This window comes from Myxocyprinus asiaticus, chromosome 38 (genome assembly GCF_019703515.2).
Source record: "Myxocyprinus asiaticus isolate MX2 ecotype Aquarium Trade chromosome 38, UBuf_Myxa_2, whole genome shotgun sequence".
NCBI lineage: Eukaryota > Metazoa > Chordata > Actinopteri > Cypriniformes > Catostomidae > Myxocyprinus > Myxocyprinus asiaticus.
The window spans coordinates 12,144,952-12,170,001 of NC_059381.1; the positions used below are offsets into that span (position 1 = coordinate 12,144,952).

At 40.2% G+C, this 25,050-nt stretch overlaps 1 protein-coding gene across 2 annotated transcripts in view; it reads left to right on the top strand.

Moving 5' to 3' along the window:
- ptpra (protein tyrosine phosphatase receptor type A) overlaps positions 1-25,050 on the top strand; it is a 66,410-nt gene that overhangs the window by 26,521 nt on the left and 14,839 nt on the right. For both annotated transcript variants that reach the window (XM_051677216.1, XM_051677217.1), the window contains exons 4-16: positions 7,206-7,622; positions 8,754-8,768; positions 9,157-9,241; positions 9,546-9,619; positions 10,696-10,832; positions 13,108-13,198; positions 13,400-13,476; positions 13,601-13,637; positions 14,709-14,806; positions 14,996-15,115; positions 23,034-23,200; positions 23,314-23,449; positions 23,976-24,125. In XM_051677216.1, the coding sequence (XP_051533176.1) occupies positions 7,206-7,622; positions 8,754-8,768; positions 9,157-9,241; positions 9,546-9,619; positions 10,696-10,832; positions 13,108-13,198; positions 13,400-13,476; positions 13,601-13,637; positions 14,709-14,806; positions 14,996-15,115; positions 23,034-23,200; positions 23,314-23,449; positions 23,976-24,125 (1,604 nt within the window). The remainder of the gene's footprint in view (positions 1-7,205; positions 7,623-8,753; positions 8,769-9,156; positions 9,242-9,545; positions 9,620-10,695; positions 10,833-13,107; positions 13,199-13,399; positions 13,477-13,600; positions 13,638-14,708; positions 14,807-14,995; positions 15,116-23,033; positions 23,201-23,313; positions 23,450-23,975; positions 24,126-25,050) is intronic.

Consider the following 25,050-nt stretch of genomic DNA (forward strand, 5'->3'; position numbering starts at 1 on the left):
GGCAGCATTATGTTGTGGGGGTGCTTTGCTGCATGAGGGACTGGTGCACTTTACAAAATAGATGGTATCATGAGGAAGGAAAATCATTTGGATATATTGAAGCAACATCTCAAGACATCAGCCAGGAAGTTAAAGCTTGGTCGCAAATGGGTCTTTCAAATGGACAATGACCCCAAGCATACCTCCAAAGTTGTGGCAAAATGGCTTAAGAACAATAAAGTTAAGGTATTGGAGTGGCCATCACAAAGCCCTGACCTCAATTCGATAGAACATTTGTGGGCAGAACTGAAAAAGCATGTGCGAGCAAGCAGGCCTACAAACCTGACTCATTTACACCAGTTCTGTCTGGAGGAATGGGCCAAAATTCCCGCAACTTATTGTGAGAAGCTTTTGGAAGGCTACCCAAAATGTTTGACCCAAGTTAAGCAATTTGAAGGCAATGCTGCCAAATACAAAAAAAAAATTATGTAAACATCTGACCCACTGAGAATGTGATGAAAGAAAAGATGAAATAAATAATTCTCTCTACTATTATTCTGACATTTCACATTCTCAAAATAAAGTAGTAATCCTAACTGACCTAAGAAAGGGAATGTTTTCTGCGATTTAAATGTCAGGAATTGTGAAAAACTGAGTTTAAATGTATTTGGCTAAGGTGTATGTAAACTTCTGACTTCAACTGTAGGTGAGAAGATCGATGGCAAATGGCAAGTAGTGTTACAGCTTGTCGAATTTGCCAAACAACGGTGTCGTGTCCCGGCGCTAGAGTACATCAAACATGTCTGTGGTGGTGGGAGAGTGGTTGAATGCTGGCTTGTGTATGGAAAGCGAGATCAGGAGAGGAGAACAGTAAGGATCATCACCTGGCAATGATTGTCTCTAACAGCAGTTTGTCACTGCAGTGAGAGTGGAGATGGGCTTTAAGAGTGAGCCGGATGCCAGTGAGGGGAGAGAGAGCTGCACACACACACACACACACACACACACACACACACACACACACGCACACGCACACCCAGAGACTGTGTTGTTTTGATTCCACTGAAAAGCGAGTTTTCTGTGTTTGTTTAAATAAATTACCTTTTTGAGTTGGATCTCACCATCTCCCGCTTCCTCCTTTCCCTTAAGCAGAGACATTACCCGTTACACTGGTGCCAAAACCAGGGAATTAAGGGAGGAAGAATGTCGCCATGGATCGCTCGCCTCTGGAGGACGTTGTCAAGACCCTTGCCAGCATCCACCAGACACAACATCAGGCCCTCCTCGAGCTGCGCACCAAAAAGGAGCAGCTGTTCATTGCACTCCTCCAGGCCCAAGCGGAGGGCTGGCAGAAGCTCTGGAGTTTGCTGCACCAGGTGGGTGCTGCAACCGCCCCACCCCAGGTTCCCTAGTTAAGATGGGCCCCTAAGACGATCCGGTGGCCTTCCTGGAGCTCTTTGAGCAGACGGCAGGGGCATGCGTATGGCCGAGCTCCCAGTGGGTGGTCCGGTTAATTCCACTGTTGTCTGGGGATACCCAACTCGCAGCGCAGCAGTTACCTGTGGAGAACCTTTTGGTGTACGCCGACTTAAGGAAAGTCATCCTGTAACGGGTCAGCCGGACACCCGAACAGCAGTGCCAACGCTTTCGCTCGATGACCATTGGCGAGCACTGCTGCCCATTTGCCTTCACCCAACAGCTCCATGATGCCTGCCGGAGGTGGTTGCTGGCTGAGCAACGCGACATCGGAGCTGTCATCGATCTGGTTGTACTGGAGCAGTTTATCGCTTGACTCCCAAAAGAGATGGTGGAGTGGGTCCTGTGCCACCACCCGGCATCGCTTCAAATGGCCATACAGCTGGCAGAGAACCACATGGTGGCGTATTCGGGACCCAGCAAGCCCCGAGATCCTTCTCTCTCTCTCACTCTCTCCTCCTCGCTCACTCTCTCTCGTCTTCCCTTCCTCCCCCTGCTTTCCGTCCTGTTCCTCCTTCCCGAAAGCAGCTCCTCGGCTCTGGGATTGCACTACCCACCGATTTCCCCTGCCCCTCTCCGCTCTTACTCCCAGGGTGGTGGACCCGCTATCGCGGGCGTGGAGCGTGGGCTGGTCTGTTGGAGCTGTGGGGAGCCCGGGCTTTTCTGGCACCAATGCCCCATGATGGAGGTGGGGACATTGGTTCGGGTCCCAGACGTGCTGCAGGCCACCCCCGATCGAGCTGGGACGTACCATATACCCGTGAGTAGTAAGGGGGGTAAACACCAGGCCATGGTGGATTCGAGTTGCAGCCAAATCTCTATCCATCAATGCCTGGTTCAGAATGAGGCTTTGAGTGCTAGTCACAAGGTGAAGGTAAGGTGTGTGCATGGGGATATCTACGATTATCCTGTAGTGACTGTGATGATTCAAGTTCGGGGACAAAAGCATAGTGTCGAGGCTGTGGTTATTCGCACCTCACCCATCCGCTAATTTTGGGCATGAAATGGCCAGCGTTTTCCACTTTATTAAGGAAAATTGTGCGGATGGGCCCTGTAACAGAGTGTCTCTGTGTGGGATTTGTGATGCGCTGGCTGGGGAGGCGAAGCTGGGGCTGGGGAGGCGAAGCTGGGGCCATCTTTGTCAGCTCTGCATCAGGATGATGTAAGGGAAGTCTCGGCTTCCCCAGCCCTTAGAGGGTTTCTCACCGGGGATTTCCCTCTGGAGCAGACACGAGACAAGACACAAGTGAGAGTAATTGATGGTCACTGTCTTCAGCCAGACATTGCACACATCTATCCATACTTTTCTGTTATAAATGACTGGTTGTATCGAGTGACGCAGGATGCTTAGACAAAGGAAGATACAACCCTAGGGCAGGAAAAGACACTGAACCATCTAATGACCCATTTCAATTGGCAGGGCATTCATGGGGATGTTTGCAGATGGTGTGCGGCATGCTCTGAATGTCAGTTGGTGAATCCGCCGGCCATCCCAAGAGTGCCTTTGTGCCCACTTCCTTTAATCAAGGTCCCCTTCAAATAAATTGGTATGGACCTTGTTGGGCCATTAGAGTGGACGGCACGCGGGCATTGCTTTTTGTCGGTTCTGGTGGACTACACAATGCTATATCCGGAAGCAGTGCCTTTGCGCAACATCTCAGCACGCAGTGTTGCAGAGGCACTCTTCAGAATTATCTCCCAAGTGGGGATTCCGAATGAAATCCTCAATGATCAAGGCAGGGTCTTGCTTTTCAGCCTTTTAAGTTCGAGGTGGTCCACAGACCGTGGGTGCAGATGGCTGTTGCAGACTTTCTCTCCAGAAATGGGGGTATGTGGTGGTGGGGGTGTGGTTGAGCGCCGGCTTGTGAATGGAGAGCGAGATCAGGAGATGAGAACAGCAAGGATCATCACCTGGCAATGATTGTCTCTAACAGCTGTTTGTCATTGCAGTGAGAGTGGAGACGGGATTTAAGAGCGTGTCAGATACCAGTGAGGGGAGAGAGAGCTGCGCACACGCACACACACACACACACATACACACACACACCCAGAGACTGTGTTGTTTTGATTCTGCTGAAAAGTGAGTTTTCTGTGTTTGTTAAATTAAATTACCTTTTTGAGTTGGATCTCACCGTCTCCCGCTTCCTCCTTTCCCTTAAGCAGAGACATTACCAGTTACAATGTCCTTTTATTTGCGCGATATCACCACGCAAATCTGTAGATTTGCGATGCAGAAACGCAGCAGCAGCAAAGTTGCATTTAACATCCAGCCTCTCCCAGACAACACGGAGCATGACACTGATCAAGACGCTCGTAAGTAACAAAAACAAGATTATTCAAAAACACAAGAAACCCGCTATTACATGAGATGTATTATTCTCTGGTTTTGACATTGAAATGTAAACGGGAATGACCACAAAACTTGCGCACATATTAAAAGCCAGTAATAACGGCGGTAAAGTTTACATGCAACATGAAACGGGGGAAGAGGCCAAAAAAAATTACATGTGCCTATCGGTTTTTGCTCAAGCCACTAAATAATATTGGATTATGTACATAAATCGTAAAACCAGAGGTCAGGTTCCTCAAGTTTTTTTTTTTTTTTTTTACCACTAAATAATTGAACATTGAAAAGTTTTTTTCTTTGCAACAGTCACTATAGTTTGATCACTGGGGGCTTTCAGACAACAAGGCATGATTTTCTATAAAGCTGCTTTGAAACTATGTGTATTGTGAAAAGTGATATACGAATATAAATTACTTGAGTTTAGACAAACAAATTTTTCTCAAGAAAAACATGAAAATTGTGAGTTCATATTAGTTTTCTCATTACAGTCAAACATAATACATGCAGTGCTATTGTTAAAATTACTTTATTATAGAGCTCTGCTTTTTGTTGCATATGTCAGACACTGTTGTCATTTATGATTTAAAAGACATTTATGTTGAATCCTTGAATAAGTTAAGTGAAAAATAAGCGAAGTAAAATATGTGGGCGCTGTTTTTATTTTTTTTATTGTATTGTGAAATTTGTGTATCGTTTACATGCCTATTTAACATATTTACTTATTTTGTCCCCGAGTAATTTTGAATCCTCCGAACAAACCGATTCACTAAAATGAATCGAACTTCCCAATGCTTCATATGAGAGGAAGAGACCGGTTTTGGTGAGCTTCATACACATGAATCGTCCAAACGAACCGACTCACTAAAAAGACTTTCTAAAGATTCATATGAGAGCGGTTTAGCAGAGCACGTTTGATCGGTCTTCTTGAATACTGCGCACATAAACAACAAGTGTTCATATGGGTAAATGCGTCAGGAAAATGTTACAATTCTGGGACATTTTGGGAATGGAATTAAAATTTTTCAGGACAGATTGCCAAAAACCGGGATGATCCCGGGAAATCATGGACGGGTGCAACTTGTCATGAGCGCTCTTTATAGCAGACGCAGACATAAGCACACATCATGTGAGAGTTTGAAAGCAGCACCTACTGTTATTACTCCACAGCATCTTAGAAGAGTGCTCCATTGTTTCTGTGTTCCTCGTACTCTGTGGATTGTATACAGCAGTGAATACATTTAGACCGTAAGGTTTGTACACAGCTAGGGTAAACTGCATCTCATCTGTGCGTTTGGAAGCACGTTTAGGCTTAAGTTTAGACATTCTCTAAAGTCCTTCATAAAAGCGTCCCTCGCTGGTCTGACACAGACTCCATGATGAGCGCATGGGCGGAGCGTCTGTGTGCTCACGCTGGCTGCTGTCAGTCAAACTCACTGTGCTCTGTTTATTAGCTGCTCTCTTTTTGCAAATAATGAAAAACTTTTTTTAATCCGGGTAACAAGGGGCTCTGTATCAGAGTAAAATCTTTTCATTTGGCTAAAAAATTTAACTAAGTAAAAGTTGCAACAAATTTAAATACTCAAAGTACAAATTCTGACAAAAGCTACTTTAGTACAGTAGCGAAGTATTTGTACTTCTTTACACCACTGCCGAAGTATCATGAAAGCAAATGAAAAAAAAATCGCCTTTTAAAAAAAAAAAAAAAAAAAAACTCAAACATTTAATTTTGAATGCCATATTGGGCAGCCACAGATGCTGTTGATAGAGCTTAAGTTGTATTTAACACAGAATACCACTGATATAGGCACTTGACGGCAAGTATACTTGTTCTACAATGTACAAGAAGTCTAATTCTTTAAGTGCCACCAAAAAACTTAAAGGAATAGTTCACCCAAAAATGAAAATTTGCTGATAATGTATGACCTTCTTTCTTCATCAGAAAAGGATTTAAGATATTTAGGAAAGTATCCCAGGTTTTTAGCTTCATCCAATGCAAGTGAATGGACACCAATTTTTGATGGTCCAAAAAGCATATTTAGGCAGCATCAAAGTAATCCACCCGACTTCCGCCAATTAAGTAATGTCTTTTGAAGTTAATCGATACGTTTGTGTGAAAAACAAATTGCTAATTAAAACGTTTTTAACTTTAAATTGGCGCTTCCGCCAGCTCTCTGTAGCTGTTTGAATTGACCTAACTCTCGTTGGAAGTACATTCCTCTGTGGTAAACACATCGGAACTTCTGAATTTTTGCATGAATGCGCCAACGTGATGACATCACATGACAGCGACTTGAGGCATTCAGTATTTACAGGAAGTTATTTTTTTTTTTAAAGTTAATAAAGTTTTAATTAGTGATTCGTTTTTCACACAGACGTATCGATTCACTTCAGAAGACATTACTTGATCGGCGGAAGTCATGTGGATTACTTTGCTGACTAAGTGTGCTTTTTTGGACCGTCAAAAATTGGTGCCCATTCACTTGCATTGGATGAAGCTAAAATCCTGGGATACTTTCCTAAAAAATCTTAAATCCTGTTCTGATGAAGAAAGAAGGTAGCAACAGTGAATAATAAATACAAATTCAAACATTAAAAGAAATGCAAATAAAATCAATATAGCCTACAAACAGGTGAAACATTTTTTTACGATAAGACACCTTTGAGTTAATAATAATTATAATAATGTTACATTTGTATAGCACCTTATCAGAGGTACCACAGTTTGAAGAAGAAGAAAAGACGGAGAATGTTTCAGTTTCTTCATTTTACATAAGGAGGAATATTCCGAATAGATGAATACTCTAGGGAGCATTTAAACCTTTATGGAGCATTTGTACTTTTTTTTTTTTTTTTTTTTCCGGAATAAAGTCTTAACCAGATAATTTCTTTAATCACTGATGTGGACATAAATGTGGTCAACTTTGAGATGAATAGATGGGCTCCGACATTTAACATTGCGTTCAGGTTTAGGCTATAAATGAATACATGGGAATCACTAGTGAATCTTGTGATACATTAACATAGACATTTCAAGAAGTGGAAAATGTATATGTCGTATCTTAATGTTACACTTGATAAGCTCCAGACGCGCACTATTAACAGAGACCGCAAAGGGAGTCGAGACCGCGCCCATCCGATCTGAAATCACAACGTACGTGCTTTTCATAAGGTTTACACTTTAAAAAAATTGGCTGCACAGATTCATAAACTCTTTGTAATTTTGTATGTTTATTTAAAATGTCACTTTATCCTTATGCCTCTTGGATAATCAGTCATATGAATATTTTCTATATTATGTGGATGAATCCGTTATTTGTTTTGAAGTCATTATTCGTGCCTTTCCAAATAAGGTATTCGGCTTTGGACACAAACCTAATCTAAAGCATTACAATCTCTCTCTCAGGTGCAGCCGTGACCACCAAACCTACAGACCCTGCTCCCATGTCACTCACCGTCGTAGTCACCCAGAAGCCCCCATCAACCATCCCAGCTGTGACACCATCCCCTGAACTTGTTGCAACAACAAGCATCAATGACACTGAGGGTGCAGTGACCCCAGAGGTTCCCACAGCCCCGCCTGTCGTTCCCCCTCCAACTGTGCACATCCCGACCAATCTGCCTCCTGCCCCTTTAACCCCATCTGCTGTGTCCCCGTCTCTCAGCACTGACAAAACCGGGGATTGGGAGACTACAGTTTTGACTACATTCGATACCCCGACTCCAACCAATCTCTATTCCACTGAGGCATATTCAGAACCCGAGTCGGACATACCATTTGACACTACACATGCCACCACAGCTGACGTCAGCAAACCTCCAGGTACTATTAGAATTTTTGTACATTTCCAAGCCAGTTGATCCCTTCTTTTATCCTAGCTTTTATTGTGCTGTCCGGCTCTTTGTAAGAACTACATATAAGGAAAGCATTTATGTATCGACCACCAATAATTATAAGCCTGTTACTGACCAAATTGAAACTCATTGATATATTGGTGAATTTTTTTTATTGATTACGTAAATGTATTGCTTTGTATAAAGTTTATAATAATTTTGGTTGCACTTTACAATAAGGTTGTATATGTTAACATTAGTTAACTACATTAGCTAACATGAACTAACAATGAAAAATACTTTAACAGCACTTATTTGTCTTGCTTAATGTTAATTTCAATATATATTAATCCATTTTTAAAATACAGAGTTTTAGATATATGTTAATATTAGTTAATGCATTGTGAATTAACAATGTACAATTGTATTTTCATAAATTAATAAAAACAAATGTTTTAGTTCATGATACCTAATGCAGTAACTCATTTTTACAAATACAACCCTATTGTAAAGTATTACTTTTGTGTGTGTGTGTGTGTGTGTGTTATAGATTAAATAAATTAAATCCGACAAAAGCATGTCAACTATATGCATAATATGAATTTATGTTCTATCAAAATATGTAAAATGTGAGTTCTGTTGTTGAGAACTGCAAAAACAAAAGTTTAAACTTGTTTTAGAAGTGCAAACTTATTTTTCCCACATCAGACACTGTTATATTTTGTCAATTCTTTTTTTATATATATAATTTTATCTTTTTTTTTTCTTTTTTTTTGTATCTTGTATTTATCTTTCATTGTGGCTTTCTTAAAATGTTGGCCTGTCATTTGTCAACAGATCTAATCCATGTTCAATGGAAATTATTTATTGTTATAACAATAAAATAGCTTTTGTTCCTCTTTGTAAATTTTTAAAGCATAATTACAAATCAAAACAGTGATCTGATGACAAAATAAGGCAAGTAAGTGGCAAAAGTTCACATTGGTATTGGCCAATAGTTTTTTGTTAAAATCAGTATCATCCCAAAATCCCTATTTGCACTTGGTGGTATATCTCTAACATATTACTGTTGTTTTTTTTTTTCTTTTCTTTTCTTTTCTGTTTTCCTAATGTTATGAAGACAATGATGGACAAGGTAAGTTTTGGCTGCCTATTTTTACTCTTCACTGTGTAGTCATGCAGAATAAATCTGTTTTTCTATTTTCTGGTTACCATCAATTGCATAATTTTTTTTATACTCTACCAGACAAAAATATGGACACACTTCTCTGAATCTATGTTTCTTATGATCTGAAAGACATTTTGATATAAAAGCTTATGCATAAATGCTTGAAATTAGTTTTTTTTTTTTTTTTTTTTTTTTTTGGGCAAATAAAAATTGTGCCTATGGATGAATTTACAAAACACACCAAACAATCTTGAGGGATCTGATACACCTTTCACCCTTTTAGCTAAGTTATATGCAGTTCTACTTTAAAAGAATTCTATATTTTTCAACAACTAATGTTGTCCTCTACACCAAGATGACACTGCGATCATGGCCGTGATGGTTGCCCTGTCCTCTCTCCTGGTGATCGTCTTCATCATCATTGTTCTGTACATGCTCAGGTCAGTACCAGTATGCACAAACTTTAACCTCTTCATTTAATAAATGAATTTCCTTAGTCTTGCATGTCAATAAATTCCAGCACACAAAGAGCTTAGAGACAAAGTTATTGGTTACTAGCAGTTTGAACATAAAAGGACACTAGCACACAAACAATCATAAGAGAACAGATACAGAAAAAGTGTTCAAGCCTATGCAGAAAGCTCCATTCATCAGGAAACCCACAATGACAGCGGGGGGCCTGAGGGCTGAATTGTCCAGTTACCATGGCAATGATTGGATTTTTGTTCCACGCGGTTGTGGCAGGTTTAAGAAGTACAAGCAGGCAGGGAGCCACTCCAATTCCTTCCGCCTGACCAATGGCAGAGCTGACGACACAGGTATGATTAAGGGGATGTTTGTGTACTGTATTTTCTTGTGAATAATTTGCCCTTAAAATAATAGTTCACCGAAATATGTAAATTCTGTCATCACTTACTAATTTACATTCATTCCAAACCCATATGACTGACTGACTTTTGTTGAACCTGAAAGAAGAAATACTGAATAATGTACTGGTCACTCTTTTCCATGGAATTGCAATGAATGGGGATTAGAGCTTTTTTAAGCTTATAAAAGGAAACAAAATATCATAAGTGGTCCATATGATTTGTGCACTATATTACATGTTTTCTGAAGTTACACGATAGCTTTGTGTGATGAACAGACAACAATTTGAAGAGATAGTTCACCCAAAAATGTGTCATCCTCATCATTTACTCATCCTAATGCCATCCCAGATGTGTATTACTTTCTTTCTTCTGAGGAACACAAACAAAGATTTTTAGAAGAGTGTCAGCTCTGTAGGTCCTTAGAATGCAAGTGCATGGGTACCAAACTCCAAAAAGCACAAAGACAGCATAAAAGATATCCATATGACTCCAGTGGTTTAATCAGTGTCTTCTGTGTTTGTGAGGGAAGTAGCGATATCTGGTTTTGGAACATATCATTCTTTTGAATTGGATATTTTCAGTCAGTTCATCTGTGGCTCACAAAACCAGTCTGAATGGCACGTTCACGTTGATTGAAATTACTTTAAAGGAATATTTAATCCAAAAATGAAAATTGTTTAATCATTTACTCACTCTCGTATTTATAGAGGAAATGGATTTATAAGTCATTATAAAAGTATAATGAACTACTTGTGTCAGCACACTTTAAACTTGATTTTAGCCACCTATAAGTGATTTGAAAATCATGAAAATTGTATTAGACCTTTTAATCTTGAATTGACCATGTCGCCCCCAACTGGTTGTCCTTTGTTTTGTTTTAGGTTTGGATTATACATTTTGATGCTCTGATGTTTTACTGTGGGATAATGTTCCTGTTTTATTTTAACGTATATTATTATTTTCTCCACTTATATTCCTGCCCACTTTTCCATTCCTTATGCCTCCCTTTCTGCTCCATCTCGCAGAACTTCAGAGTGTGCCACTATTGGCTCGGTCCCCTAGTACCAACAGGAAGTACCCGCCCCTTCCTGTTGACAAACTGGAGGAGGAAATGAACCGTCGAATGGCAGATGACAATAAACTCTTCCGGGAAGAATTTAACGTTGGTGCACAAACATACACACAACCATACCACTATGATTTGGGAATTGACAAATGAATGGCCTGATTGTAAATTAACATGATCTTTGGAGTCACAGTTGTAGTTAACCATATTAAATGTTCAAATATCCCTTCTTATATATGCCAAATTTCCCAAAGAGAGCACATTACACACATGCCATATCAATGTGGTAAACTTCATAATAGATTTGTGTTCATATATGGTAGATGACATGTCCTGTAGTGTGACATGCTAAACTCCATTTAAAATTATTTTAAGCAGCATTTTGCCATTTAAAAAAAAAATGCATACAAATTACTATGCATACATACAGTTGAAGTCAGAAGTTTACATACACTTAGGTTGAAGTCATTAGAACTTATTTTTTTACCACTCCACAGAATTAATATTAGCAAACTATAGTTTTTGCAAGTCGTTTAGAACATATACTTTGTGCATGACACAAGCATTTTTTCCAACAATTGTTTACAGACAGATTGTTTCACTTTTAATTGACTATATCACAATTCCAGTGGGTCAGAAGTTTACATACACCAAGTTAACTGTGCCTTTTAAGCAGCTTGGAAAATTCCTTTAGACAGTTAGCCAATTAGCTTCTGATAGGAGGTGTACCTATTGATGTATATTAAGGCCTACCTTCAAACTCAGTGTCTCTTTGCTTGACATCATGGGAAAATCAAAAGAAATCAATTGTGGATCTCCAGCAATTTACAAATGCCTGAAGGTACCACGTTCATCTGTACAAACAATAGTACGCAAGTATAAACACCATGGGACCACGCAGCCATCATACTGCTCGGGAAGGAGACGCTTTCTGTCTCCTAGAGATGAACATAGTTTGGTGCGAAAAGTGCAAATCAATCCCAGAACAACAGCAAAGGACCTTGTGAAGATGCTGGAGGAAACAGGTAGACAAGTATCTATATCCACAGTAAAACGAGTCCTATATCAACATAACCTGAAATGCTGCTCAGCAAGGAAGAAGCCACTGCTCCAAAACTGCCATAAAAAAGCCAGACTACAGTTTGCAAGTGCTTACAAAATCCTCTTGTCTAATGAAACAAAAATTTAACTGTTTGGCCATAATGATCATTGCTATGTTTGGAGGAAAAAGGGTGTGGCTTGCAAGCCAAAGAACACCATCCCAACCATGAAGCATGGGGGTGGCAGCATCATGTTGTGGGGGTGCTTTGCTGCAGGAGGGACTGGTGCACTTCACAAAATAGATGGCATCATGAAGGAAAATTGTGTGGATATATTGAAGCAACATCTCAAGACATCAGCCAGGAAGTTAAAGATTGGTCTCTGTAACAGGTAAAGGATGGGCAAGGAGGAGGCTGGATCCGGCTGAACAGTAAACATAAAGTTTAATAAAAACTCAACATAAGGACACAGACACACATGCAACGCGGCCGCGTGTGTCTCTATCTCAAACTGCCATCTCCGGCTGCCCCTTAATTGCTCTCCCGCTGATCAGCTCCATCACGGCCCGGCTACGCCCTCCTCCTTCCACATATGGAACTTCCAAATGGACAATGACCTCAAGCATACCTCCAAAGTTGTGGCAAAATGGCTTAAGGACAACACAGCCAAGGTATTGGAGTGGCCATCACAAAGCCCTGACATCAATCCCATAGAAAATTTGTGGGCAGAACTGAAAAAGCGTGTGCAAGCAAGGAGGCCTACAAACCTGACACAGTTACACCAGTTCTGTCTGGAGGAATGGGCCAAAATTTCAGCAATTTATTGTAAAAAGCTTGTGGAAGGCTATCCAAAACGTTTGACCCAAGTTAAGCAATTTAAATGCAGTGCTACCAAATACTAACAAACTGTATGTAAGCTTCTGACCCACTGGGAATGTAATGAAAGAAATAAAAGCTGAAATAAATAATTCTCTCTACTATTATTCTGACATTTCACATTCTTAAAGTAAAGCAGTGATCCTAACTGACCTAAGATAGGGAATGTTTTCTATGATTAAATGTCAGGAATTGTGAAAAACTGAGTTTAAATATATTTGGCTAAGGTGTATGTAACTTCTAGCTTCAGCTGTATACTATTTTATGACCATAGAGAGATGGTGACTAACCTAAAATAAACTCATTAACATTCATAGAAATTGTAACCTAAAAACCTGATGTTAATTTTCAAAACAGTTGAACATGTTTTGTGCCATATTTGAGTCTATATATATCTCCCTGTTATACCCTCAGCCCATATGAACTGAATGATTGACTCTGTCTATTCTCTGCAGGCATTGCCTGTGTGTCCCCTTCAAGCCTCATGTGATGCTGCCTCGAAAGAGGAGAACAAGGAGAAGAACAGATATGTCAACATCCTTCCCTGTAAGGCTTTCCCACAACTTATCTCCAAACCACAGCGGATAAAACAGGCTTTTCTTATAGTTCAGAGGCCTACAAAGGCGTTTCTTATGTGAAAATAACAGTTTCTAAATGTAACATTTGTTTATTTGTGAATTACATAGCTTAATGTCCTTTTTTTAATTTACCTTCCTATTTTGTGTATTTTTCCTCATTCTGTCTCAGATGATCATTCCAGGGTACATTTGACCCCTTTGGAGGGTGTTCCTGACTCAGACTACATCAATGCTTCCTACATAAATGTAAGACACCCATAAGACTCAGACATATGAGTCACATGACTCATGAATAGTTGTAACTTAATTCTAGTGAATCCAACTTGACCAACTCTTTCACACTGATTACTATTTCTGTCTTTGTCTTCAGGGATACCAAGAAAAGAACAAATTCATTGCTGCACAAGGTAAAAAATAAATAATATATAAGTTGCTCTCATAAGTATCCAAATATTTAAGGTGAAGTGTGTCATTTCAGTATTACAAGTATCACTAAACAAAAATGCAAATATACTGACCCCAAACACCCTCCTTGTCTGCCATTGGCTGGATAAAAAGGTAGTTCAGTTACAAACTTGCACCATTGGTTAAGCCAGTATTGTCAGGCTGGTCGAAATGCTCAAGAAAAAAAAAAAAACAGAGCAATGTTTTGATTGTGTCACATTGTTGACATTTTTGGGGGAAACCAACCTTCAGATGGATTCTTATAATTGTATATGCTTAAGGAAAATAGGGAGAAAAAAAATACACACTTTAACTTTATATAGATTTATATAAATAAACAAAATGCCGATTTTCACAAGTGACCACTTGTGTTTGGATATGGAGGGGAGTGTCTCTGTTTCATGACGACATACACCAGTCACTACGTCAGTGCGTTACTGCATGATGTTAAATCACAACAAAGTCAGAAAAGACAAAGCGCAAAAATAACGGTGCAGTGTTTCTCCCAGATGCGGTTGAAATTTAATCCAAGCACAAATGCAACATGTCAAGCAGAATTATCTATTATTTAAGTGGATTACCTGTATTAAAGGAGCTTCAGGTGTTCGTGCTTGTCATCTGTGTTGATATCAGGCACACTAAAGAAGATCCGTGAAGCTGTTGTGATTGTGTATGTATCCACTTTTTTTTATTTTCCGATCTGACTGTTATTTCCTTTTAAAGCCACTCTTAAATGGCATATTTTAAACTTTTGGTTTTATTGCTGTGGTTTACAGGTGAGTGGTGGTGCTTCACTGCTGCCAGGATGCATACAGGACGTATTAGCGTTTTCACCACAAATGCGATTTGGTCACATGCGTTTTTGACCACATTCGTATGTGGTTTTTGTGATCTGATCACAAAATGGTTTAGACCCCGTTTAGACCTGTATTTAGAGCTGAGCACATGTGATGGAATCACCCGAAAAACACATCTTAATACCAGGTGGAAACAGGGTCTAAAGACTAAACTAAACCTGAAATTTTGTATCGCAGGGCCAAAAGAGGAGACGGTTAATGACTTCTGGAGGATGATCTGGGAGCAGAACACTGCCACCATTGTCATGGTAACCAACCTGAAAGAGAGGAAAGAGGTAAATGCCATGAGATATCTATAGATGTAGTCTAGTGTTACTAAGGAGAGGTAAACTGATCTTTCATTTTACTGCACCAGCTCTTATGGCACGTAATTGATTAAGAGTACAGTTTTGAGGAAGATGGTCATTAATAAAGATGTATGCTCATAGATGATGAGTATGACCAACTGTGCTTGATATCCGCAGTGTAAATGTGCTCAGTACTGGCCAGACCAGGGCTGCTGGACTTACGGAAATATCCGGGTGTCAGTGGAGGACATGATGGTCCTGGTGGACTACACCATTCGCAAGTTCTGCATCCAACAGGTAACCATTTCTGTAAAACGTTCCCTTATTTGTCAGTCTGATTAATCGGTCAGCAATGGTGTCCAACTGGCCAATTAAAGGAATGTTCTCGGTTCAATACAAGTTAAGCTGATAGCAGTTGATAGCATCTGGATCATGCTGTCCGTTTTACATTGAAAATAATTTAATCTCATCCCTTAGTTTGTAAAAAACAAATATAATTGTTAAAGTTAAGCACTTATAATGGAAATCTAAGGGGCGTGGCATTGTTCTGGGTTAAATGCTAAAAAACACTTTGCTTTGAAGGTATAGCAATAAGACTTAAACTTTTATATGTGTTATCGTCCTGGCCGATAATCGGATCTGATATTCATAATTTTTCTAATTATTGGAATCATTATTTTGTCTGATCTGATTGCCTATAAATTTTAAAATGTGCTCCATTGGCTCTGAATCCCCCTCTCTCTGAAAGGTCACTGCTTGTAGTAGTGATGTCCAGTTCGTGAACGAATCGTTCTTTTGAACCAGTTCTTTTTAGTGAACAAGTTGAACTAGTACACCAAATTGGACTGAATCGTTTGAAACAGTTTGCGTCTCGAGTCAACACTGATCCACAAGTTATTCTATCTTAACCTGTCTCTCGGATGTGCCTGACGCTCCGGATCGAAATGAGCCGATTGCCGGGAGTAATATGATCCTAGAACTGATGATATCTGCTTTTGCCAACTCTTCTTTGCGATGAACCGCTCCAACTAGTTCACAAATTGGACTGAATGCTCAGGTCGCAACAGCTCTCGAGTCAACAGTACTATGAGTTGCTCATAACAATTCTCGAGTCAACAGTACACTGAACTGAGAATCGCCTCTTTCGGAGGTGTCAGACATACTGAGAACTGATGAGCTGCTGACATTGAGCATGTGTGTGATTAAGGGGCAAAATGTATGTTTCAGGTGTATTTTGCTGAACATCAGAGGGTGTAACAAATAAAACATACTGAAAGTATGTTTATGACTTGATTGTATTACCGTTTTATCAACGTATAAAGATGATCCAGTCTACAGCTCTCGAGTCAACAATACATTGAGTCGTTCACAGAAGTTCTCGAGTCAACAGTACACTGATCTGAGGACAGCAGCTCTTGCATCAGCAGTACATTGAGTCGATCACAGCAGTTTGCGAGTCACCAGTACACTGAACTAAGAATTGCCTTTCGGACATCAGTGAGCAGCTGATGAGCATGCGTGAACCGAGGACTTGAATGAGGGGGGAGAAATGTTTCAGTCGAGAGATGTGAACAAATTTTGCTATTGAGTATTGTGCATGTAGATTATATCTGAAGTTGTGATGAGCTGGATCATGGTTTCTGTAAAAAGTGTGAGTTGATTAAGACTAGTTTAATCACTTTTTATGCTTTAAACGTGTAGAACATCCACGTTTGTATATCAGTGTCAGTATTGGGTGCTTTAGGTGCAAAACTTTTTTTTGTTGTTGGGATTTTTCCCCTTTTTCTCCCAATTTGGAATGCCCAATTCCCAATGTGCTCTAAGTCCTGGTGGTCGCATAGTGATTTTGCTTCAGTCCGGGTGGCGGAGGACGAATCCCAGTTGCCTCCACGTCTGAGACAGTCAACCCGTGCATCTTATCACGTGGCTGTTGAGCGCGTTGCCACGGAGACATAGCGCGTGTGGAGGCTTCACGCCATCCACCGCGGCATCAGCGCTCAATTCACCATGCGCCCCACCGAGAACAAACCACATTATAGCGACCACGAGGAGGTTACCCCATGTGACTTTACCCTCCCTAGCAACCGGGCCAATTTGGTTGCTTAGGAGACCTGGCTGGAGTCACTTAGCACGCCCTAGGTGCAAAACTTTAATGTAGGATGTATTGTAAGATCACTGAATGAAACACTGATGACAATAAACACCCTTATTATAACTTAATTAAATAAAATGTTATAATCAGAAATATGCCCTTACATATGGCTTTATTGATTGTGTTTGTACATGTATTCTTTGACGGCGGCGTAGTAGCGTTATATATAGTGACGTCATTACGTGATGACGTAAATTAACTGGTGAATTTTTTTTTTAACCAGTTCATTGAAACGAACTGTCCAAAAGAACCTGTTCACGGAAACGAATCAGACTTCACATCACTAGCTTGTAGTCTGGCTCAATGTCCCACCCACAGTATTATCGGATTGGTTATATGTTATGAGTAAATGGCCAATCAACACTATACTCCGTATTCATGGGTGAGAGGTGGGAGAGGAAAGGTCTTACTTTTCAAAGGTAAGAATGCAGATATGGAAGTTGCAATAAACATCACAATACTCTATGCCATCAGTCAGTGGTGGATTTAGGCATGGGCGACATGGGCAGTTGCCCAGGGTGGCATCTTGTGGGGTGGGGTGGGGGCAGCACGGCACGAGGCACCCACACAGACCAGAATATATATATATCCTTGAATATTTTTCTCTAGCACCGAACATGATTCATTAATGCCTTTTCGCGCTCCGCACGAGTTGCCTCTCTCCACTGGCCCATGACATGAAACGCTGCATAGTAGAGCTGCAGACACGATTATTTTAATGACAGTAGACCGTAACGGAGAAATACAGTGAGCATCTTTTGCTATAATACACTGCAGAAAACGAAAATGAAGCGGAAACAATTTTCATGTGTCTGAAATTACTCCAACGGTTCAGCTAAGCAAGGTTTGTGACAGGCCAATTTATTGTGGTTCCAGAGTGCCTTTAGACTAGATAAAAAAAAATACAAAAAATTCCCATCTGAAATTAGCATTATTAATCAACATGTTTCGAGCCTATTGATAATAAACAGATTTTTGTTTACATTTTGTGAAAATTAATCAGCAATAACCATCTCTGGCCTGAATGGCAAGAAAGAAAAGTTTTTTTTTTTTTTTTTTTTTTTTTTTTTTTTAATCCCCTTTTTCTCCCAATTTGGAATGCCCAATTCCCACTACTTAGTAGGTCCTCGTGGTGGTGCAATTACTCACCTCAATCCGGGTGGCGGAGGACAAGTCTCAGTTGCCTCCCCTTCTGAGACAGTCAATCCATGCATCTTATCACGTAGCTCGCTGTGCTTGACACCGCGGAGAGTCCCAGAATGTGGAGGCTCATGCTACTCTTTGCAATCCACGCACAACTTGCCAAGAACCCCTAATCGCAACCACGAGGAGGTTACCCAATGTGACTCTACCCTCCCTAGAGTTCACGAGTTCTCTGCTTATTATGAAAAACATTTCCATTATTTGATAGCCAGCCCCTTTATACTTAATGATAGCAAACAGTATATTTAAACTGCACTGTTTAGATGTACATTGTTTGTTTTTGGTAGATTTGCATTTTAAGATATAAAATTGGTTCATTAAGGCGTTTACTTGCATTTTCTCTCAGGGGTTACCCCTGAACCCCCATACAGTATATTTCCTATCTATATATAAACAGTAGAAGATCCCCATAGTCCACTACATTTGGTTGTCTTTACAATGTCCTCATTCTTGCCTAGTTCTTAAAGTCCCTCTCCAGTCACTAGTTTAACCCCTAAAAACTGTTAATCAATATTACATATTTAAAAGGGTTTTATCCATGAAAATAATCCCTTCATACCTTAAAATATCTTAGATATAACTCTACACCTTTGCCTCATTTAGTATGTGCAGATCTATGAGTATGCAAATTAGGCCCCGCCTCCATCTCCACTCACCTCTGCACCGCTCGCCTGCAGCTCAGACATCTGTTTTTGGGTAAAATTTTCAAAGCCGTTCTCTGGAAAATGATTACTGCAAACCCGAGTTTTCTCTGGAAGTTTTGCTGGGACATTAAGATTTTTAATAAACTCTGCCCATTTATCTCGGATTTTCAGATCCTTTGGTAATACATGAAGGCTCACCATTTGTCCTTTCACAACTTTGAACATCAGAAAATAGAACATGTCTTGCAAAATACCGATACGTAGCTACACATGGCTTCTCCTGATACCCCTTGCTTCGCCATAGCAGATGCTATTGATATGGAAAGCCCCACCCTGCAAGCTGACAGGATTGGTTCCTTAGGTTTGTGACGTATGAAACCCTGGCTGTCTGAATCCGTGTTTTTGAGATTCTTTGGTAAACTGCAGTTCCAAGGCAAAAATGCTCAGCCATGGCACTGACTGCTGATTTCACTCATGGTATGTCTTCTAGCATATAAAAAAACACCATATGGACATGTAAACAAGGTTAAAAACTTGATTTTCACTGGAGGGGGTCTTTAAGAGACTTTTTGACTGTTGATTTAAAATTTTAATTTTTACTGCAAATGTGTATCAGCCCCAAATATTGGTTATCGGTTTCTTTGATTACTAATAATCATTATAGGTACTGGCCAGAAAAAACCATATTGGTCGACCCCTTGTGTTTTCATGATACTGGTGTGATTTAAATCGCTTTCTATGTCTGTGTAAAGTTAAATGTAATCTTTGAACTCTCGTCATTGTCATGTAAATCCGGTAAAGCCTGTAGATTCCAGAAAGGGGCTGTTTACATTGAAAAATCTACCTACAGGAATTAGCTACGTTGGTAAAGTATAACTAAAAGTTAATCTGCATGGAAAAGTTTTACCACGACTAAAAGGACTATTTAGACAACTTTTCAACTCAAAATTAAACTGTTTTCTTTTAAATCCTCCTGAATGTCTTGCTACAATGACATTCATTGTTTCTGTAAACACAATTTACAGTCGGAATAAGGGACCAGTCAAAATGATTGTCTTTGATAAATGACAGCTGAAAGGGAAAGTTCACCCAAAAATGAAAATTCTCTCATCCTTTACTCACCCTCATACCATTCCAGATGTGTATGACTTTTTTTCTTCTGCTGAACACAAAAATGTTCTGAAGGATATCTCCGCTACAATGCAAGTGAATGGTGAGTGAAACTTTGAAGCTCCAAAAAGCAAAAAAGAAAAGCAGCATAAAGGTAAGAGTTGTTTAATCAGTCTCCTCATAAGCAATCTATGTGGTTTTGGGTGAGAACAGACCAAAATGTATCTCCTTTTTCACTGTACATATTTCCATTGCAAGCAGGATCATGATTTTAAGCTTGATTACACTTCTTAGCGCTTGATGCATGTGCAGCGTGCTAGATTGCTCTAGGAAGTGTAATCGAGACTGCTTAAGTCATATAGTGAAAATTTAGTTACATTTTAATCTGTTCTCTCCCGAAACCAATTTGATCGCATTAGAAGACATGGATTAAACCACTGGATTCTTGTGGATTACTTTTATGCTGCCTTTGTGCTTTTTGGAGCTTAAATGTTTTGGTCACCATTCACTTGCATTGTATGGACCTACAGAGCTGAGAAATTCTTCAAAAAATCTTTGTATTTTAGAAAGAAGTTTTGAGTTTGAAATCCACTGATAGCCCTGTCAGTCAGGTAGTTATTGCTGCAGCTCGGAGATCTCCAAATGATGCAGAATCTTTAAAAAAAGGTGCGGTTACTCCAAAAGAGGACAGGGTTATGCCAGAAGAGGGTTGGGTCAGCTCCAACAGGGAGTGACACTTCCACACACGGTCAGGTTTAGGGAAAGGGTTAGGTTAGGGGCTCTCTATATCTTTGCTGGCGGTTTGGAGCTCCTGCCCCTTTTGGAGCTTGGCCTTCAATTATATCCTTCTCCTGTCAATGGTTAATGTGGATTTTTCATTGATTTAATGTGTACTTCTCATTTGCTTTTTTTTAAAATTGTATTAAATGTATTTATCAACATCACGTTGCCTAGCATCTAGATATCAGCATTGGTTATCAGATATAATTATATATATCAGGATCACACTGAACAAGAAAATCAGAGTGGCTAAAAGAAGATACTATGAGAAGCTGAAAAGTTTTCAGCTAACAACCCTGCATCAGTGTGGAGTGGCATGAAACAACTCACAAATTACAGGACTCCTACCCCCAACCCTGTGGTGGACCAACAACTGGCTGATGACCTGAATGTGTTCTACTGTAGATTTGAAAGGCCCAATCTCACACCCCACACCCACTCTGACCTTCACTTCACACAAACACCAACACCTCCTGCAACCCCCCTCCTCCCCCCTCCTGCTACTCAAAATGCACTTAAGATCTTTGAAGATAATGCGAGCCGCATCTTTCGGAAACAAAAGACGAGGAAAGCTTCAGGTCCAGATGGTGTCTCACCAGTGTGTCTTCGATCCTGTGCTAACCAGCTGGCCCCCATCTTCACACAGATCTTCAATAGATCACTGGAGCAGTGTGAAGTCCCATGCTGCTTCAAATGCTCAATCATTATTCCTGTCCCAAAGAAACCAAAAATCACAGGACTTAATGACTACAGACCTGTCGCCCTGACGTCAGAGACTGGTGTTGGCCCACTTGAAGAACATCACTGGACCCTTTCTTGATCCCCCTTCAATTTGCTTATCGAGCAAACAGGTCTGTGGATGATGCAGTCAACATAGGATTGCATCATATCCTGCAACATTTGGACAGACCAGGGACATATGCATGGATCCTTTTTGTGGACTTCAGTTTGGCTTTCAACACCATCATCCCAGCTATATTCCAGAATAAATTATTACCAGCTGGATTACCAGCTTTCTGACGGACAGGCAGCAGCTTGTGAGACGGGAATCTCACTTCCAGCACCTGTACAATCAGCACTGGTGCCCCCCAGGGATGTGTGCTCTCCCCAATACTCTTCTTCCTCTACACCAATGACTGCATCGCCAAGGACCCTTCTGTCAAGCTCCTGAAGTTTGCAGACGACACCACTGTCATCGGCCTCATCCGAGATGACAATGAGTCTGCATACAGAAGGGAGGTTGAACAGCTGGCTGTCTGGTGCGGTCAAAACAACCTTGAGCTGAACACGCTCAAAACGGTGGAGATGATTGTGGACCCCGACACTGCCCCCTCTCACCATTCTAACCAGCACTGTGGCAGCAGTGGAGTCATTCAGGTTCCTGGGCACTACCATCTCACAGGACCTGAAGTGAGAGACACACATTGAATCCATTGTGAAAAAGGCCCATCAGAGGTTGTACTTCCTTTGCCAGCTGAGGAAGTTCAACCTGCCACAGGCACTGCTGATACAGTTCTACTCAGCGGTCATTGAGTCTGTCCTCTGCACTTCAATAACTGTCTGGTTTGGTTCAGCTACGAAATCAGACATCAGAAGACTACAAAGGTCAGTTTGGACTGCTGAGAGGACTATTAGTTGCCCCCCTCCACCCCTTCAAGAACTATACACTTCCAGAGTGAGGAAAAAGGCTGGAAAAATCACCCTGCCCACTACCTTTTTGAACTGTTGCCTTCTGGTCGACGCTTCAGAGCTCTGAGCACCAGAACCGTCAGGCGCAGGAACAGTTTTTTTCCCTCAGGCTATCCATCTCATGAACAGTTAAATTGCCCCATTGAGCAATAACTATGTGCAATACACAGTTTAGTATTTTTTTATATTTATCCAACACATCCAACCTCTTCTGCCATTTCATTCCTCTGGGGGAAAAAAACAAAAAAATATTTGCACTGTACATAACAGATTTGTATTTGCACTGTACATAACAGATAACAGATTTGTATTAGATTGCACTACGTATGTGTATGTGTGTATGTATGTGTGTGTCTGTGTGTATGTACGCATGTGTATAACTATTTTTTATTTTTTATTATTATCTATGTCTTGCTGCTGTTTTTGTTTTGTTTTTGTATTGTTGTACACTGGAAGCTCCGGTCACCAAGACAAATTCCTTGAATGTGTAAGCATACTTGCCAATAAAGCTCATTCTGATTCTGATAATTATCATCATAACAGTAATAACGGCTTTTTACTGTAACCCTTTTTTATTTTCAGTTTGGATCGTGATGGGGCCAGAATAATGACCTCTTGTGTGTATTTGTGTTTCTAGGTGGGTGATGTTTCTGGTAAGAAGCCTCAGAGGCTGGTCACACAGTTTCACTTCACTAGTTGGCCGGATTTTGGAGTTCCTTTCACTCCCATCGGCATGCTGAAGTTCCTAAAGAAGGTCAAGACTTGTAACCCACAGTATGCAGGACCCATAGTGGTCCACTGCAGGTAAAGAGCTTCATTATCTTGTATGTGTGTTTGTATAATGCCAGTTAGCATCTGTGTAGTGTGTGTGTATACTCTCTGATATGCAATAACTGATTCTCTTCTGTTTGACTCAGTGCTGGTGTGGGCAGAACGGGGACCTTCATCGTAATAGACGCTATGTTAGACATGATGGGAGCGGAGAGGAAAGTCGATGTCTTTGGGTTTGTCACACGGATCAGAGCTCAGCGCTGCCAGATGGTCCAAACTGACGTGAGTTCAGACAAACTATCTCTGAACTTAAAGACCCCATAAAATGACTTGATGAGTGTGATTTTTCCTTCCTGTTAATGTACTTCCCATTGAAACAGGAAGTTTGGACATATTGAAGGACTTGTCCTTTTTCTTTTTTTCAAATAACCAATAGTCATTACTTCCATGAGCCATGATTTACTACTTGCTATTGCTAGTCAGAAGTAGATGGTATTATTGACAGGGATATTCTAATTCTTAAGAGTATTATATTTAAACAAAAAACTTATGGGATACGCCCTTAAGTGCTTGATGAGTCGTCAGTATTTTTGGTCTGTTGTCCTAGATGGAAAAGACATAAGACAATTATAAAGGTGTAGATCTGCTAAAAGTATATTTTGTCAATTTGTTAAAGTATATTAGCAAATAGATATGAACTAAAAGCCATAAAACTTTGGTGTTGATTTCATGGGCCCTTTAAAGTAATAGTTTAACATACTTGAACGTCTTAACTCGTGACGCTAACACCCACCCTCTTACCTTACAGATGCAATATGTGTTCATATTCCAAGCCTTGCTAGAGCACTACCTGTATGGAGACACAGAGTTAGAAGTGACGTCTTTGGAGTCTCACCTGTCTAAACTTTACGCTCCTTTACCTGGGGCTGGCTGTGGTGGCCTGGAGGCAGAGTTTAAGGTAGACTAAATTTATCAGCTCTACTTTGATAGAATACTCGCCTGACCTTTTGTTCTCCCGCTTATGTTTCACCTCTGAAAATCTCAGAGCTTCATCAGGCATGAACTTCAAGACTTACAAGTCTTGTTGTTCCAGTAGTGCCAGATTCAGTCTTTAATGGTCTTTAGTCTTTTATCACCATCTTTCCATTTGATTGTTTTTTCTTCCTACTTTATCTGATCAGACAGTCAATTTGGGAGAGGTGAAACACAGTCCCATATGGTCTTGGGAATGCGTGTGAGCTCAAAATTGTATGTTCAGCAGATATTAAGATGAAGGCCATTTTGTATGCAGCCACTAAAAATAATTTTCTTTCTTTCTGAATTTGGGTCATTGGATGTCCGAGGTGATAAAAATTAGAAATCTTTTAAAAATCAGGTTAAAACGTGTCAAGTTCGTAGGAATTTAATTTGAGGCCATTTTGTTCTCAAAATGTTTAGAAAAGAGTTATAGCATTTTCTAAAAAAAAAAAAAAAAGAATTTAATGATTTTTTTAAAAATGGTGTATGGTGTAACCAAATAATAGGTATTGAAAACATTGTACCTTGAATAGTCTTAAGAGTTCTTCTCTGTTTTATGTGTTTTTTGTCACATGACAACAAAATGGCTAACTACACTGCCTGGCCAAAAAAAGTTGCATACTCTAATATTTCACTGGACTGCCTTTAGCTTTGATTGCGGCACGCATTCGTCGTGGCATTGTTTCAACAACCTTATGCAACCTCACAACATTTATTTCCATCCAGAGTTGCATTAATGTTTGGCCAAGATCATGTATTGATAACAGTAGTCGAACCACTCCCTAAAGTCTTCTCAAGCACATCCCAAAGACTTTCAATGGAGTTAAGGTCAGGACTCTGCGGTGGCCAATTCATGAGTGAAAATT